Here is a 19,496-nt window from a genome sequence, read left to right on the forward strand (position 1 = left end):
GCAGTGGCCGGATCTCAGCTCACTGCAAGCTACGCCTCCTGGGTTTACGCCATTCTCCTGCCTCAGCCTCCCAAGTAGTTGGGACTACAGGCGCCCGCCACGTCATCCGGCTAGTTTTTTTGTATTTTTAGTAGAGACGGGGTTTCACCATGTTAGCCAGGATGGTCTCAATCTCCAGACCTCGTGATCCGCCCGTCTCGGCCTCCCAAAGTGCTGGGATTACAGGCTTGAGCCACCGCGCCCGGCCGTCAGTAGTTTTTTTACTGTGTCTTTGTCTAGCTTTGGTATCAGGGTAATGTAGGCCCCAAAGAGTAAGTCTGGAAGTGTTACTTCCCTTTCAATTTTTTTAAAGAATATGAGGAGGATGGGTGTTAACTCTTCAAATGTTTGATAGAATTCTAAAGTGAAGCTCTCTGGTTTTTCATTGTTGGCTTTGTTTTTTTTTTTTTTTAAGTGATTGAACCTCCTTATCGTCGGCCTTTTCAGATTTTCTATTTCATCATGATTCAGTCTTGGAAAGCTGTGTTTTTATAGGAACTTATTCATTTATTCTATGTGACGCAATCTGTTGGCATGTAATTGTTGATAATATTGTCTTATAATCCTTTTTATTTCTGTGGTATTGCTTGCAAGATCCCATCTTTCCTTTCTAATTTGAGTTATTCCAGTCTTCTCTTTTCTTCTCCCTTCATCTAGCTAGTGGTTTGTCAATTTTGTTGATACTTTCAAGGAACCAAATCAGCCAGGCTGTTGATTTTGATTTTGATCTCTCTTCCTTTTCAATGTAAGTATCTACAGCTGCAAACTTCCCTCTTAACACTGCATCCTATAAATTTTGTTATGATGTATTTTTTTGTTTCAAGGTATTTGCCAATATTATGATGTATTTTTTTGTTTCAAGGTATTTGCCAATTTTCCTTGGGATTTCTTCTTTGACCCAATGGTTGCTGTAGAGTGAGTTTTTAAATTTTCACATATTTGTGGATTTTATAGTTATCCTTCTTTGGTTTGAGGTTTCACTTCATTGTGATCAGAAATTTTGTAACGATGTTAGTCTTTGGAAATTTATTAAGACTTGTTTTGTGGCCAAACACATAGTTTATCTGGAGGATGTTCCATGTACACTTGAGAAGAATGTATCATCTGCTGTTGTTGGGTGGAGTGTTCTGTATATGTCTGACAGATCAAGTTAATTTATTATGTTGCTCAAGTCCTCCATTTCCTTACTTATATTCTGTCTGGTTATTCTATTTCTGAAAGTAGGGTATTTAAGTTCCTAGTATTATTATATTACTATTTCTTCAATTCTGTCAATGTTTGCTTCACATTATTTTAGAAGTCTGATGTTTTAGGGCATAAATATTTCTCATTTATATCTTCTTGGTGAATTTACCTTTTTATCATTTATATAGTGTCCTTGTCTCTTATAAGAGTTTTTGACATAAAGTATATTTTGTCTTATATTAGTATTACTACTACTATTCTCTTCTGGTGACCACTGACAAGGATTGTCTTTTTCCATCCTTTCATTTTCAGCCTACACATGTCTTTAGATCTAAAATGAGTCCCTTGTAGACAGCATACAGTTGGGTGCTGGCTGTTTAAATCCAATCAGCCACTCTAATTAGTTTTCTGATTTCATCCATTTACACTTAAAGTAATTACTGATAAAGGAAGGACATACTTTTTTTTTTTTTTGGAGACAAAGTTTCACTCGTTGCCCATGCTGGAGCACAATGGTATGATCTCAGCTCACTGCAACTTCTGCCTCCTGGGTTCAAGCAATTCTCCTGCCTCAGCCTCCGTAGTAGCTGGGATTACAAGTGCCTGCCACCATGCCCGGCTAATTTTTGTATTTTTAATAGAGATGGGGTTTCACTGTGTTGACCAGGCTGGTCTTGAACTTCTGACCTCAGGTGATCCACCCTCCTCGGCCTCCCAAAGTGCTGGGATTACAGGCGTGAGGCACTGCGCCAGGCCAGGAAGGACATACTATTACCATTTTGCTAATTTTTCTGTATGTCTTGCAGCTTTTTTGTCCCTCCTTTCCTCTCTTACTGCCTTTGGCTTTCACTGATTTTTGTGTGTGTTACACGTTTAGATTCCCTTTTCACTTCCTTCTGTGTATATTCTGTAAGTGTTTTCTTTGCAATCAATTATATAAAACATCTTAAAGTTATAACTATTTTACATCAATAATGTCCACTGAATACACTAACTGCACCATTATGGCTCCACATTCCCACTTCATGTTACTGATGTCACAAATTCTTTTTTTTCGAGGCGGAGTCTCACTCTGTTGCCCAGGCTGGAGTGCAATGGCATGAAATCAGCTCACTGCAACCTCCGCCTCCCAGGTTCAAGCAATTCTCCTGCTTCCGCTTCCCAAGTAGCTGGGATTACAGGCACGTATGACCATGCCTGGCTAATTTTTGTACTTTTAGTGGAGATGAGGTTTCACCATGTTGGCCAGGCTGGTCTCAAACTCCTGACCTCTGGTGATCCACCTACCTTAGCCTCCCAAAGTGCTGGGATTACAGGCGTCAGCCACCACACCAGGCCACAAATTGTATCTTTATATGTTGTATTACCCCCAGCATAGACTTAGTTTTTTTTTTTAAATACTTGTCTTTTACATCCTATGCAATAATTAAAAATCAACTTATATATCAAGATTATAACAATATAGGCTACTTACTGTATTTGTCCATTTATTTGCCTTTAACACAGAATGTTACACTTTTATATGGTTTCATGTTGCTGTGTAGTGTGCTTTCATTTCAATCTGAAGGACTCTCTTTAGTATTTTTTATAAGGCAGGTGTAATGGTTACTGAACTCCTTCAACTATTGTTTATCTGAGAAAGTCTTAAGGACAGTTTAGCTGGATATAGTACTCTTGGGTAACAGGGTTTTTTTTGTTTTTGTTTTTGTTTTTTTTACATTTTGCAGAATGTACCATCCCACTGCCTGTTGGCCTGCAAGGTTTCTGCTGAGAAATCTGATGAAATTCTTACAGAACTCCCTTGAAGGAGACCAGCTGCTTTTCTCTTGTCAATTTCAAGATTCTCTTTGTATTTTACTTTTGACAATTTGATTATAATGTATCTTAGAGTTGGGTGTCTTTGGAATTGTCCTCTCTGGAGTTCCTTGAGCGTCCTGAATTTGTATGCCCAATCCTTTCCTTAAAAAAGGGCAAGTTTGGGATGTTTTCAGCCATTATTTCTACAAATAAGCTCTCTCCCCCTTCTTCTCTCTTCTCATTCCAAGACTTACATTATGCATATACTGGTTCACTTTATGATCTCCCATAAGTCCCTTAGACTGTCGTTACTTTTCTTCATTTTTTTCTCTTTGCTCCTCTGATGTAATTTTATTATTTCGTTAGAACTTTTTGTAGACATGGGGGTCTCATTATGTTGACCAGGCTGGTCTTGAACACCTGGCTTCAAGTGACCCTCCTGCTTTGGCTTCCCAAAGCACTGAAATTACAGGTGTAAGCCACTGTGCCCAGCCTCTGACTTAATTTTAGATTATCTGTCTTCAAATGTGTTGATGTCTTCTGCGTAATCAAGTCTGCTGCTGACTTTTATAGTTCAGATATTGTATTCTTCAGCTCCAGAATTTATTTGTTTCTTTCTTATAATTTGTATCTTCTAGTTTACACTGTCACTTTGTTCTTGCATCATTTTCCTGACTTTGCTTAGTTTTTTGTGTTTTCTTAAGTTTTTAAGTTCTCTGTCACAGTTTTTAAGTCATATGTCACAAAGTTCAGAGACCTGCATTTCTTTAGGGTGAGTTTCTGAAGCTTTGTTTTCTTCTTTTATTTGATCAATGTCCCTGCTCCTTTGTATGCCTTCTGATCTTTTTTTAGTGGGTATTTGGGCATTTGAAAAAACAGAAAACAAATACCTTTCTGAGTCTTTACAACTGGCTTCATACAGGGAAACACTTTCATGAATCAGCCCAGTTAGAGGTTTTAGGACCACCCAAATTTTTCTGACACATGTGTCTTCTCTGGGCTTCTATGTGTGTTTTTGACACTCTTAACTTCCCTAACAACTTATTACTGTTTCCTCGCAGAAACCCATTAATTTCTGTGTCCCTCAGACCTCTCCCAGCAGAAGTGCAGATCTCTGCAGCTCTTATGTGCTGCAGCAATCACTTCTGTTTCCTGCAGCTTCCAAACTATGCTACTGTTGCGGGAAGGCAGGGACCCTGAACCGAGGGACTGGCTGAAGCCATGGCAGAACATAAAGCCATGGTGAAGATTTGATAGATATTTATTAGTCCCCCAAATTAATACTTTTATAATTTCTTATGGCTGTTTTTACTGCAATTTCTGAAGATTTCACAATTGTGAAGTGACACCTATCACTTCCCCAATCAATACCCTTGTGATTTCCTATGCCTGTCTTTAATCTCTTAATCCCATCATCTATTTTGTAAGCTGAGGAGGATGTATGTCGCCTCAGGACCCTGTGATGATTGCACTAACTGCACAAATTGTTTGTAGAGCATGTGTGTTTGAACAATATGAAATCTGGGCACCTTGAAAAAAGAAAAGGATAACAGCAATGTTCAGGGAACAAGGGAGATAACCTTCAACTCTGACTGCCAGGGAGCCGGGCAGAACAGAGCCATATTTCTCTTCTTTCAAAAGCAAATAGGAGAAATATCGCTGAAGTCTTTTTCTCAGTCAGGAACATCCCTGAGAAAGAGAATGGCCCCTGAGGGTGGGCCTCTGAAATGGCCGCTTTAGGGGCGGCTGTCTTTTATGGTGGAAGACGAAGGGATGAAATAAGCCCTGGTCTCCTGTAGCGCTCCCAGGCTTATTAGGATGAGGAAATTTCCGCCTAATAAATTTTGGTCAGACAGGTTGTCTGCTCTCAAACCCTGTCGCCTGATAAGATGTTATCAATGACAATGCGTGCCCAAAACTTCATTAGCAATTTTAATTTCGCCCCGTCCTGTGGTCCTGTGATCTCGCCCTGCCTCCACTTGCTTCATGATATTTTATTACCTTGTGAAGCATGTGATCTCTGTGACCCACACCCTTATTCGTGCACTCCCTCCCCTTTTGAAAATCGCTGATAAAAACTTGCTGGTTTTACGGCTCAGGCAGCATCATGGAACCTGCCGACATGTGATGTCTTCCCTGGACACCCAGCTTTAAAATTTCTCTTTTGTACTCTTTCCCTTTATTTCATCAGACCAGCTGACACTTAGGGAAATAGAAAAAAACCCATGTTGAATATCGGGGGTGGGGGTTTCCCCGATATGCTACCATTCCCTTCAGCACTGAGTGAGATGAGATGCAAACCAGTCCTGTGGGCAGACTTTGGATAAGCCAAAATATTGAACACGCAGTCCATTATTTCGTTTTTGTCCCAAGGGAGAAGGCAGGGGACAGGAAATTTCCTCCTGGTTGCACTGCACTATACTGGGAGGGGAACACACATGCAAAATGCCACAAACTTTTCCACTCCTTCTGAAGGAGTCCCTTCTTTTTAATGTTTTAGCCTGAGTGCTGCAGCTTCTCAATTGGTCTCTACAATTTTCACTAACATGTCCTTGTCATTATATTGAAATTAACTGGTGTTTCCATGGAGGAATAAGGGCCTGAAACTACCTACTCCAACATGTTGATGATGTTAGTCCTATAGCCAAATTTTACAATCATTAGTTGTAATACATAGTACCTTCCACCTCAGGTTGTACTGAATTTTTCTATCTCAATTTCTTTGATAATAGTCCACCCTTATGTTACTGAATTACACAAGAAAATCAGTCTTATAAGGTATACCCAGTATATCAGATTTACTCCTCAATGGCTTTAGTTGTTTTTAAATATTAAATTCATCCTTAAACAAGTTATAACTGTGATAAAATACACAAAAAAACCCTGTCAGAAGTTTCCAAAGGTAATTTCTGAAGAGATTACTTTGCTAAAATATTTTGAGTTATACTAGTATTCTTAGAATAAATATAATGCCTGCCCAAGTGGTTAACAGAGTCCTATCACAACAAAAAAAAAAGATTTTAAGATTACATTATTTAAAATCACAAATTTTACATCTTCCTAAAGAGATGTGAATACCTGCTCATGATGCCCACATTTATTTAATTAGTTAATCTGGTACTACTTACTCTTCTATTATTATATTTAAAAACTTATTTATACACCTTAAAATTGTTCTACCCTTATGAATACACAGTAATTAAGTTGAAAACAATATTTTAACTGAAAGGATCTAGGTTCAACAGAAACTGTAAATACTGAACATGTCAGTAGACAATTTTTTTTTTTTTTTTGAGACGGAGTCTCGGTCTGTCGCCCAGGCTGGAGTGCAGTGGCCGGATCTCAGCTCACTGTAAGCTCCGCCTCCCGGGTTCACGCCATTCTCCTGCCTCAGCCTCCCAGGTAGCTGGGACTACAGGCGCCGCCACCTTGCCCGGCTAGTTTTTTGTAGTTTTTAGTGGAGACGGGGTTTCACCATGTTAGCCAGGGTGGTCTCCATCTCCTGACCTCGTGATCCGCCCGTCTCGGCCTCCCAAAGTGCTGGGACTACAGGCTTGAGCCACCGTGCCCGGCCAGACAATTTTTTATTTAGAGATGTTAAAATGAATCCTGAGAAATACGTGTGCTAAATGTTATTCTCTTATGTTATTAGACTAATATAAAAACACAGTGTTACATGATCCTGATTCCATTATTTTTCTTCAGACAGGGTCTCACTCTGTTGCCCAGGCTGGAGTACAGTGGTACAATCACAGCTCACTGCAGCTTTGACCTCCCCAGGTTCAGGTGATCCTCCCACCTCAGCCTCCGAGGGAACTGGGGTTACAGGTGTGTGCCACCGCGCCTGGTTAATTTTTGTATTTTTTGTAGATATGGGGTACTGCCATGTTGCCAAAGCTGATCTCAAACTCCTAGGCTCAAGCTATCCTCCCACTTCAACCTCCCAAAGTGCAAGGATTACAGGTATGAGACATCGTGCCCAGCCCTCATCTAGTTCTAACAAATAAAATTTCTCTGCAGAACTTTAATACTGCAGGCCTTCCTAATTAGCAGTTACTTCTAAAATAAGGCTAGATTTAGGGAAATAATTGATGTAGGTACTAAGAGACAGAATTCTAAACAAAGGTATATTTGTGTCCTATTGCTGCCATAATAAATACCACAAACTTAACATTTAAACAACACAAATTCATTATTTTACACTTCTGTAGGTTCAGAAGTCTAATATGGGTCTCAGCCAGCCAAAATCAATGTATATTCAGAGCTGTGTTCCTTTCTGGAGGCTAAAGGAGGATCCATTTTCTTGCTTATTCAAGTTGCATGCAGAATCCAGTTTGCTGCAGTTAGAGCACTGAGATTTGTGTGTCCTTTGTGACTGTCAGCAGAGGGCAATTCCCAGCTTCTAGAAGCTATCTGATGGCCAGGCATGGTGGCTCACACCAGTAATCCCAAGACTTTGGGAGGCCGAGGTGGGCAGATCACAAGGTCAAGAGTTTTAGACTATCCCAGCTGACACAGTGAAAACCCGTCTCTACTAAAAATACAAAAATTAGCTGGGCATGGTGGCGCACACCTGTAGTCCCAGCTACTTAGGAGACTGAGGCAGGAGAATGGCGTAAACGCGGGAGGCAGAGGTTGCAGTGAGCCAAGATGGCACCACTGCACTACAGCCTGGCGACAGAGCAAAACTCCGTCTCAAAAAAAAAAAAAAAAAAGATTATCTGAATTCCATGTCTCATAGCCCTCTTTCTCCATCTTCAAAAGCCAGCAAGAGTGGGGTGAGTCTCTGACCTACTCTTCTGAATCCTTCTGGTTTAAAGTTTATGTGATTACCAGGACCACCCACATAATCCTGAATAATCTCCCTATTTTAAGGTCAGCTGATTAGCAACTTTAATTCCCTTTTGCCATGTGCTATGATTTGAACGTTTGTTTCCTCCAAAAGTCATGTTGAAACTTAATTCCCAATATGACAGTATTGATAAGTGGGGCCTTTAAGAAGTGACTGGGTCCGGGCACAGCAGCCCACATCTGTAATGACAACACTTTGGGAGGCCAAGGCAGGAGGAATGCTTGAAGCTAGGAGTTCAAGATCATCCTATGCAACGAAGCGAGGTCTGATCTCTATACAAATTTTTTAAAAATTAGCTGGGCAGGCCGGGTGTGGTGGCTCAAGCCTGTAATTCCAGCACTTTGGGAGGCTGAGACGGGCAGATCACGAGGTCAGGAGATCGAGACCATCCTGGCTAACACGGTGAAACCCCGTCTCTACTAAAAAATACAAAAAAACTAGCCAGGCAAGGTGGCAGGCGTCTGTAGTCCCAGCTACTCGGGAGGCTGAGGCAGGAGAATGGCGTAAACCCGGGAGGTGGAGCTTGCAGTGAGCTGATATCGCGCCACTGCACTCCAGCTTGGGTGACAGAGCGAGACTCCGTCTCAAAAAAAAAAAAAAAATTAGCTGGGCAAAGTGGTATATACCTGTAGTCCCTACTCAAAGGGATGAGGCAGAAAGACTGCTTGAGGCTAGGAGTTTGCAGGCTGCAGTAAGCAATGACTGGGCCACTGCACTCCAGCCTAGGTGACACGAGGAGACCCCATCTCTAAAATAAAAGCTTTTTAAAAAAGAGGTGACTGGGTTATGAGGGATGCCCTCATGAAAGGATTAATTCATCCAAGGGTTAATGGATTATCATGGGAATTGGACTGGTGGCTTTATAAAAGGGAGAGAGACCTTAGCTAGCACACTCAGCCCCCTAGCCATGTGATACCCTGCATCACCTCTGGACTCTGCAGGAGACCAGGAAGAAGGGCCTCATTAGAGGCAGCCCCTCAAATTTGTTTGTTGGTTTGTTTTTTTCTTTTGAAATAGTCTTGCTCTGTTGCCCAGGATGGACTGCAGTGGCGCAACATCGGCTCACTGCAACCTCCACCCCCCAGATTCAAGCGTTTCTCCTGCCTCAGCCTCCCAAGTAGCTGAGATTACAGGCACGTCCCATGATGCCCACCTATTTTTTGTATTTTTAGTAGAGACAGGGTTGCCCGTTGCACCATGTTGCCCAGGCTGGTCTCGAACTCCTGACCTCAGGTGATCTGCCTGCCCACCTTGAACTCCTGAAGTGCTGGGATTACAGGCGTGAGCTACTATGCCTGGCCCTGGCTTTTCCCTTTTTTAATCTTCATATATTCTGAGTCACATATTTCAAATTAAAAAACAAACCTTTACACACTTCTCCTGAATATCATTTCTCTGGGAAGCAAATTTGAGTTGTGGTTTTTTACCATCCATTCCAGATTCTTCATGTTTCACTTTGCTAAGATGATGATCCGAAATCCAGTCCATGAAGACAGTTAAAAGTTCATAAACTTGCCCATTAAGTGGTACCTATATGTCAAAAATTAAATCATTTATTTCAGTTCACAACTTTGTAAAACTTCAAAGACAAGCTTTAAATTTGGTAAATGATTAAAGAATAATTTGACTAAAGTAATTCACTAAAATGTGTTAAGGACAGAGCTTCTCCAAACGAACAAAAGAAACTCCAAATCAAAGTTTCCCAACTTGTCTGGCGCTGTGGCTCAAGCCTGCAATCTCAGCACTTTGGGAGGCTGAGGTGGGTGGATCACCTGAAGTTCCCTAGAAGTTCGAGACCATCCTGGCCAACATGGCGAAACCTGTCTTTACTAAAAATACAAAAATTATCTGGGCATGGTGGCGCATGCCTGTAATCCCAGTTACTTGGAAGGCTGAGGCAGGAGAATCACTTGAATCCAGGAGGTGGAGGTTGCAGTGAGCCGAGATTGCACCACTGCACACCGGTCTGGGAAAAAGAGCAAGACTCCATCTCAAAAAAGAAAAAACAACAACAAAAAACAAACAAACAAAAAAAACACCAAAAACCTCCCCATCTAATATTAAAAACATGTTAAATGATGACTGAGAGAAGGCAAGAAAAGTCATCATAATTAGGAAGTTGAAATAACTTGTACCTTATTACTACAAGAAAACTTTTCATAAAAATTCTTTATCCAAGTTTGATAAGATGGAAAAAAAGTAAAATTAGCCTTAACTCAAGAGCATGAACCACCACAATTAAAAGACTAAAAAAAATTGAAGGTTTCCAGAGCTAAAGAATTTCCACTATGAAACTTCCTATCTTTTTCTTCTCACAAAAATTGTTACTTTGTCTTTCCAGTATATCATTCAATACACATATGAACTTTTTTTTCCCTAGAAATCTTGTCCTCCGAGACCCTACCAAAACGAAAAGTAAAATAACAAAGTAATTTATAAATTTAATTAGACTAATTTTAAGTATTATTACAACACATATTTCTAATTTAATTCAATTTTTTAAAAATAAGATACCACTACACATATCCACCTTAAGCAGGGAACTATGTTAAATTTATTATTTTTTTTAATCTGCAGGCCGGGCATGGTGGCTCACGCCTATAATCCCAGCACTTTGGGAGGCAGAGGCGGGTGGATCACTGAGGTCAGGAGATCGAGACCAGCCTAGCCAACATGATGAAACTCTGTCTCTACTTAAAATACAAAACATAGCCAGGCGTGGTGGTGGGCGCCTGTAATCCCATTTCTTCAGGAGGCTTGAACCCAGAAGGCAGAGGTTGCAGTGAGCCAAGGTTGCGCCACTGCACTCCAGCCTGGGTGACAGAGTGAGACCCCCATCTCAAAAAAAAATAAAATTAAAAAATTAATAAATTAAAAAATAAAAAAACAAAAAAATTCAAAGACAGAAATATAAAAGCAAATTAATAAAAAGGCAACATTAAGTCAATGACAATTCACAAAATCAGAATGAATAAAGACAAAATGATGAATAGTAGCATTACTGCATTATTCTGAAGAGCAATTTTTCACTTTCTCAATTTTTTTCAAATAGAGACTAACTCCCTTTAGATGAAAACTTCAATTACCTTCAGTCCCTGAATATAAAATCTGTACCTTTTCAATTTACTCCAATTTTCTCAATTTATAAAGAACTAGAAAATTTATCAAAATATCTAAATGATCAAAGCCCATAATAATAAGATACTACTACACACCCACTGGAAGGGTCAAAATGAACAAAATCGAAAACACCAAATGTTGACAAGGTTGTGGAGCAACCAAAACTTGGATACACTGTTAATGGGAGTATAAAACAGTACAACCAATTTGGAAAACTGTCAGTTTCTTAAAAACATACATCTACCTTTATCTACCTTATGACCCAGAGATTATAGTCCTGGTATATATCCAAAACAAATGAGAACATATATCCATAAAAACCCTGCACATATCAATATTTGTAGCAGCTTTATTTATTACAGACAAAAACTAGAAAAAGCCCAGGTGTCTATCAACAGAAGAATGAAGGAACAAACTCTGATATATTAATACAATGAAAAACTACTGAGCAATAGTAGGGAACAAACTACTGATACACTCATAATTATGCTGAGAAAAGCCTTACACAAACAAGTACACAAAATACAATTCCGCTGATCAAATGTCTCACATAGGCAAAACTAATTTCTGCAAAACTTCTGGCAGAAAAGAATGACCAGGAAAGGGCATTAGAGAATTTCCTAGGATAGTGGAAAGTTCTATATTCTAGGACAGTGGAAATATTCTACATTTGGTTGTAGGCAACATGAAATATTTATCAAAATTAATCAAACTTTATACTACAGGATTTGTGCATTGTGTTACCATATGTAATTTATATCTCAAATTTTACAAATTCTTAGGAAAAAAAGATACACGGAAATCCATTCAGGGATGGGTTGCAGTCTTGACTGAAAAATAGCAAATGCTTGTGGAGTGTCAAAACATACTAAGCAATAAAGCCACGAATGAAGTGTCGATACTGTACTTGAAACACTGTTGAAATATAATAGTTTTGTTTTTGCAAATGAAAGTATATTTTAAATATTCTTGAGACATTTCCCTATTAAAAAAGTATTATGGTGAATCCTTTCCACAGCAAACATTCCAAAAAGAATGTTTGCTAAATCAAAGAGAAGAGATTAAAGCACAAGAGAAATCTTCCTGGCTTTCCATTGGAGAAATTTTCAATCATATCATACCTTGAAAGTTTTTGAAACTGGTGCTTTTTCTTGTTTTAAACTTTTCATTTCATGAACAGCATGGGAACTTCCTTTCAATCTCTGTATTGTCATAAACTCATACTTCCTCTGCAACAGTACATATGCATGAATTGGACAATTGTATCAAAATGAGTAAACTCAAAGGCAATCATCCAAAAATATACTTGTGTCTGTAGAGAACAGGCAACTTACCTGTAAATTATCTAAACGAGCTTGAACTCTTTTCGCCTGAATGTCCATCTTCCTGTTTTCCTCACTTGCTTCATTCAACTAAAGGGTAGAAAAAGTTAGATATTTCAATATAAACCTTCAACTGGTTTCACACTAAGGGTTTCTCAATCTACTATCTAATCTGGTCTATATTAGTAACCAACATAACAAAACAAAGACAGCATTCATGATTAACTTAGATCACAACTGAAGTTGCCATTTTTCCCTAAAATATTAATGATTTGTAAGATAATCTACTTCATCTTATGAAGAATTTGTACAAGACTCCAGATGTCTTAAAAGCATATACATATATTTTAGTGGAAAATGCTTTTATTAGTAAGTAAATTGTTGTTAGAACTATAACATATATACAGAAAAGTATAAAATCCTAAGTATGCAGTACAATGAGCTATAACTGGGATTGCATTACTGGGATTATGTGTGTGTGTGTGTGTGTGTGTGTGTGTGTGTGTATACTGACACGTATATGTATGGAAGAACTGACATATTTACAATATTGAGTCTTCCTACACATGAACATATCTTCAATTTATTTAGGTTTTATTTTCTTTTAATAATGTTTTGTAGTTTTCAGTAGCGATGTCTTGCACATCTCTCTTTAGATTTATTTCTGGGTATCCAATTGCTTTTTTATGATATTACTTATGGTATCTTACAATAAAATTCATGATATATATACACCATGAATAGAATACTATGTGGCCATAGTAAAGAATGAAATCATGTCTTTTGCAGCAACATGGATGGAGCTGGAGGTCACTAATCCTAAGTGAAATAACTTAGAAAATTAAATACTGTATGTTCTCACTTATAAGTCAAAGATAAACAACAGGTACACACATATGGACATAAACATGGAAATAACATATACTAGGGACTCCAAAAGGGAAGCGGGGAGAGGGGTAGGTGTTGAAAATTAACCTACTGGGTACAGTGTTCACTATTTGAGTGAAGAGTACATTTTAGAAGCCCAGACCTCACTGTTAGACAATATATCCATGTAACAAAGCTACACATGTACCCTCTGAATCTAAAATAATTTTCTTAAAAAATGAAAAGTACCTTTTTGAAAAAATAAAAAAACAAACCAACCATGAACTAGACTAAGAAAAAAGAAGAGGCTGAGTGCAGTAGCTCACACCTGTAAGCCCAGCACTTTGGGAGGGTGAGGCAGGAGGATCACCTGAGCCCAGTTCAAGACCAGCCTCAGCAACACAGTAAGACCTCATCTCTACAACAAAATTAAAAAATTAACCAGAGGTGGTGGCACACGCCTGCAGTCCCAGCTACTAAGGAGGCTGAGGTAGAAGGGTGGTTTAAGCCCTGGAGGTTAAGGTTACAGCAAGCCGTGGTGATGCCACTGCACTTCAGCGTGGGAAACAGAGGGAGACAGTCAAAACGAAAAAAAAGGAGAGAAAGAAAGAAAAGGAAGAGAAGAAATAGTACCAAGAGACAGAAGGGAAGAAAAGACAAAAGGAAAGCAGGGGGAGGGGAGGGGAGGAAGGGAAGAAGGAAAGAAAAAAGAAAAAAAAGAAAAGAAAAAAGGAGAAAAGACCCAAATAGATAAAATCGGAAACAAAAAAGGAGACATTACAAGTGGTACCACAGAAATACAAGGATCACTAGAGACTACAGAGATCATTATGAAACAACTATATGCCAACAAACTGGAAAATCCAGAGGAAATGGATAAATTCCTAGACACATAAAACCTACCAAGACTGAATCAGGAAGAAATGGAAAACTAGAACAGACCAATAACAAGTAACAAGATTGAATCATGGTCAAAAGTTTCCCAGCAAAGTAAAGCCCAAGCTAAATGGCTTCACTGCTGAACTGTACTTTTAAATTCACTAAATGGTTTCACTGCTGAATTCAAACTTTTAAAGAACAAATACCAATTCTTCTCAGACTATCCCAGAAACCTCAAGGGTAGAGAATTCTTCCAAACTCATTGTACAAAGCAGCATTACCCTGATACCAAAACCAAACCAAGACACAACAAGAAAACTCCAGGCCAATATTCCTGATGAACATAGATGCTAAAATCCTCAACTAAATATTAGCAAACCAAATTCAACACCACCACCAAAAAGACAATGTACCATAACCAAGTGAGATTTATCCCAGGGACACAAGGAAGGCTCAAATATGCAAATAAAAAACGTGATATATCACATTTTAACAGAATAACAATGAAGTATAAAAACCTTACGATCACTTCAATAGACACAGAAAAAGTATTTGATAAAATTCAACATCTCTTCATAGTAAAAACTCAAAAAATTAGGTACAGAAGGAATGTACTTCAACACACTAAAAGCTATGCATAACAAACCCACAATTAACATCATACTGAACAGGGAAAAGCTGAAAATTTTTCCTCTAAGAACTAGAACAAGACAAGGATGCCCATTCTCACCACTCTTGTTCAACGTGGTACTAGAAGTACTAGCCAGAGTAATTAAGTAAGAAAAAGAAATAAGAGACATCCAAATTGGAAATAACAGGCTGGGTGTGGTGACTCACGCCTGTATTCCCAGCAATATGGGAGGCCGAGGCAGGCAGACCACCTGAGGTCAGGAGTTCAAGACCAGCCTGGCCAACACACCAAAACCTCGTCTCTACTAAAAATACAAAAATTAGCCAGATGTGGTGGCATTTGCCTGTAATCCCAGCTACTCAAGAGGCTGAGGCAGGAGAACAGCGTGAACCCAGGAGGCGGATGTTGCAGTGAGCAGATATCGTGCCACTGTACTCCAGCCTGGGCGACAGAGCAAGCCTCCATCTCAAAAAAACAAACAAACAAAAAAAACAAATTGGAAATGAGTCAAATTGTCCTTCTTTGCAGATGACATGATCTTCAATGCAAAGAAACTGAAAGGCTCCACCAAAAATTTCTTAGAACTAATAAATTCAGTAAAGTTGAAGGACACAAAATCAACATACAAAAATCAGTAGCATTTCCAAACACCAACAACAAACTAACTGAAAAAGAAATAAAGAAATTTATCCTGTTTACAATGGCTACAAAAATAAAATAAAATACCTGGGAATAAATTTAATCAAAGAAGTGAAAGATTTCCACAATGAAAACTATAAAACACTGATGAATGAAATTGAAGATCACACACAAAAAAAGAAAAGATATTTCATGTTCATGGACTGGAACAATTAATACTGTCAAAATAACCAAAGTCATCTACAGATTCAACATAACGTCTATTAAAATACCAACAACATGCTTCACAGAAAAAGAAAAAAAAATCATAAAATGTGTATGAAATCATGAAAGACCCCAAATAAGCAAAAGCAATCCTGTGTGAAAACAACAAAGCCAGAGCTAAACTCAAAATATACAAAACTGTAGTAACCAGAACAGCATAGTACTGGCATAAAAATAGACTCATAGACTAATGGAACAGCATAGAGAACTCAGAAATAGGCCGGGCGCGGTGGCTCAAGCCTGTAATCCCAGCACTTTGGGAGGCCGAGACGGGCGGATCACGAGGTCAGGAGATCGAGACCATCTTGGCCAACACGGTGAAACCCCGTCTCTACTAAAAATACAAAAACTAGCCGGGCGAGGTGGCGGGCGCCTGTAGTCCCAGCTACTCAGGAGGCTGAGGCAGGAGAATGGCGTAAACCCGGGAGGCGGAGCTTGCAGTGAGCTGAGATCTGGCCACTGCACTCCAGCCTGGGCGACAGAGCAAGACTCCGTCTCAAAAAAAAAAAAAAAAGCCTCAAAAAAAAAAAAAAAAAAAAAAAGAAATAAATCCACACATTTATGGCCAACTGATTTTCTACAAAGGTGCCATGAACATTAATAACAGAGATGACAGTCTCCTCAACAAACGGTGCTTGGAAATGGATATCCACATGCCTAAGAATAAAACTAGACCCCATCTCTCATCACAGACAAAAATCAACCCAAAATGAATTAAAGACTTTGAAATGTAAGACCCAAAACTATGGAACTACTAGAGGAAAAAATGGGAAATAGTTCAGGATACTCGCCTGGGCAAAGATATTATGGACAAGACCTCAAAAGCACAAGCAACAAAAGCAAAAACAGACAAATGAGATTGGAAACAATAAAAACGATACAACCTGCAGAATAGGAGAAAATATGTGCAAACTAGTCATCCAACAAGGATGAAAATCCAGACAATACAAAGAACTCAACAGCAAAAAAAAAAAATCCAAATAAAAAATGGGTAAATAATCTGAATAGACATTTCTCAAACAAAGGCATACAAACAGCCAACAGGTATATGAAAAAATGCTCAGTATCACTAATCATCAGGTTACTGCAAATCGAAACCATGATCAGGTATCAATCTCATCCCAGTAAGAATGGCTATGAAGAAGACAAAAAGTAATAAACGTTGGTGATGATGTGGAGAAGGAAAACTCTTTTACGTTGTTGGTAGGGATATAAATTAGCACAGCCGTTATGAAAAACAGTATTCAGGTTCCCCAAAAAATTAAAAACATAACTACCATATGATCCTGCAAGACCACTTCTAGGTATATATTCACAGGAAAGAAAATCAGTATATTGAAGAGATATCTGCATTCCCATGTTTACTGCAGTAGCCGTTGCAATAGCCAAAGTATGGAAAGTAGCTAACCCATGTGTCCATCAATAGATAAATTTATAAAGAAAATGTGGTGTATACATATACAATGAAATACTATTCAGTTTTGAAAAAGAACAAAATCTTGTTATTTGCAGAAACATGGATGAGCCTGAAAGACCTTATGTTAAGTGAAATAAGTCAAGCACAGAACGATAAATACCACATGTTCTTACTCATGTGGAAGCTAAAAAACAAGTTGATCTCACAGAAGTACAGAATATAATATTAGAGGTTGCGAAGGCTGTGGAAAGGAAGGAATGGAGAGAAGTTGGTTAACAGACACAAAATTAGAACTGGATGGGGGGCCGGGTGCAGTGGCTCAGGCCTGTAATCCAAGCACTTTGGGAAGCCGAGAGGTAGGTGGATCACTTGAAGCCAGACGTTTGAGACCACCCTGACCAACATGGTGAAACCCCATCTCTACTAAAAATACAAAAATTAGCCGGGTGTGGTGGTGGGTGCCTGAAATCCCAGATACTCGGGAGGCTGAGGTAGGAGAATCGCTTGAGTCCAGGAGGCAGAGGTTGCAGTGAGCCGAGATCACGTCACTGCACTCCTGCCTGGGCAACAGAGTAAGACTTATCTCAAAAAAAACAAAACAAAACAAAAAGAAGAACTAGATAGGAGGAATAAGTTCTAGCTTTATAGCACTACAGGGTAACTACAATCAACAATTTATGGTATATTTTCTAATAGAAAAAGAGAGGATTTTGAATATTTCCAATACAAAGAAATGATAAATGTTTAAGTTGATGGATTTGCTAATTACTCTGATCATTACACATTACTGTATCGATTATCACTGTACCCCATAATTATGCACAATTATGTCAATTAAAAATAATTTTACAACCCCATTCGATGGAATTCTTAAATTCAACTGATGTATTTTTTAGTTTTCAAATTTCAATTTAATTCCTTTCCACAGACTTACTATATAGGCAAAAATGTACCTACGCTAGGAATTCTCTAATGTAGTTGTCAATCTATTTTTCTACTTTCTTGAACATATTAATCATTGTTTTAAAGTCATTGCCTGTTAAATCTGGATCACTTGCAAGTACGCTTATATTCTCTGTATAGAATGAAAGACGTATTTTCCTCTGCTAGGCATTTAAACTGAGGAGTAAGCACCTTAATCTGATCAGAAACTGCACTTAATCAAGGCCAGGTTTCAATTTAGGAAAGTTCTGTCTCCCTCTAATTCACCCAGTCCCAAGGCACAATCCTGCTCCTTTCAACTGAGATCTTGGGGTGTTCACTGGGACCGTCTCCCCGTGAAGAGGCTTGAACATTAACCCTTGCCTCCTCAGTTCAGCTAGACTTAATGAGAAATGCTTTTAAATTATTAGAAAATGTATATCCAGTGTTAGCATAAATTACCGTGTAAGTCAGTCACAGAAATAACATATCTTTTTCTTCAGCAATTTCAAAGTACATGTCATTCATCTGGCCAGGAGCTGGCTAAATATGCCCATTGCTTGTTTCTATAAATACAGTCGTTTTGGAACACAGCCACACTCATTCACTTATTGCCTATGGCTATTTTTGCACTATGATGGCAGAGCTGGGTCACTGAAAGAGAAACCACATGGCCTACAAAGCCCAAAATACTTACTATCTAGTCCTTAACAGAAAAAGTGTGCTGACCTCTGATCTATTTTTAAAAAGAAACCATAAAAAAGCATTCTGCCAAATTTTTTCAGTTTGTACACATTAGCTCGTAAATCCAATTATCAGTAGGTCCAAATATTTAATAATCCACATATCCACCCAATTACCACACACTCATGCAACCACATGCAAAATTATTAAGGATTACAGAAACCCAAGAGATGGGTATGGGCAACAGTTTATCTAGCTAGGAATTTTTTAAATCCTCACGAGAGAGTGGTAGAATGAGACTGTAATGAGAAAAAGTGATCTCTCCAGGGATAAAGCGGGATTCCAAAGAGACAACAGGCCATCAAATTCTTAGTCCAATAGTAACAGTCATAAATGAACTGAGGAAAGCCAAAGAATTAGAATCCGGTGAGAAACAGGGTACCTATGAATCACTGCCAAGGAGGAGGATCACAACAAGTAGAGATTAAAGGGAAACAAAAGCAGAAACAGAAAAGGACAGCTGGCAAAGGAACTCCAGGAGAGTCTGAGGCTTAAGTTACATTTTATAATCCGTACAGATTCCCAGCCCAATGCTTTCATTTTCAAAGTGATGGGGTTTACTCCAATTTCTGCTCCAATATCTACTCCCCACACAATCTAAAAAATACATAATCATTCTCTTGTCTCCTCTCTTTAACGCACTCCTTTACTTTCACATCTTTCTGCCAAAACCTGGCAGAGGGAAGAAAAAAATAGACATAACTCACAAAAATATTTATGTTATGCAACTTTGATATTATGTATTAATCTAAATTACAATGCTTTTTTTTTAGTTTTTTTTTTTTTTTTTTTGAGACGGAGTCTCGCTCTGTCGCCCAG

General features: G+C 38.7%; 1 protein-coding gene across 4 annotated transcripts in view; it reads right to left on the minus strand.

Moving 5' to 3' along the window:
- CCDC138 (coiled-coil domain containing 138) overlaps positions 1 to 19,496 on the minus strand; it is a 95,235-nt gene that overhangs the window by 60,087 nt on the left and 15,652 nt on the right. For all 4 annotated transcript variants that reach the window (XM_011961466.1, XM_011961465.1, XM_011961464.1 and 1 more), the window contains 3 exons: positions 12,328 to 12,405; positions 12,115 to 12,222; positions 9,239 to 9,403 (listed from right to left, as the gene is read on the minus strand). In XM_011961466.1, coding sequence (XP_011816856.1) covers positions 9,239 to 9,403; positions 12,115 to 12,222; positions 12,328 to 12,405 — 351 coding nt within the window. The remainder of the gene's footprint in view (positions 1 to 9,238; positions 9,404 to 12,114; positions 12,223 to 12,327; positions 12,406 to 19,496) is intronic.

Source organism: Colobus angolensis, unplaced genomic scaffold (assembly GCF_000951035.1).
Source record: "Colobus angolensis palliatus isolate OR3802 unplaced genomic scaffold, Cang.pa_1.0 Scaffold552, whole genome shotgun sequence".
Classification (NCBI taxonomy): Eukaryota; Metazoa; Chordata; class Mammalia; order Primates; family Cercopithecidae; genus Colobus; species Colobus angolensis.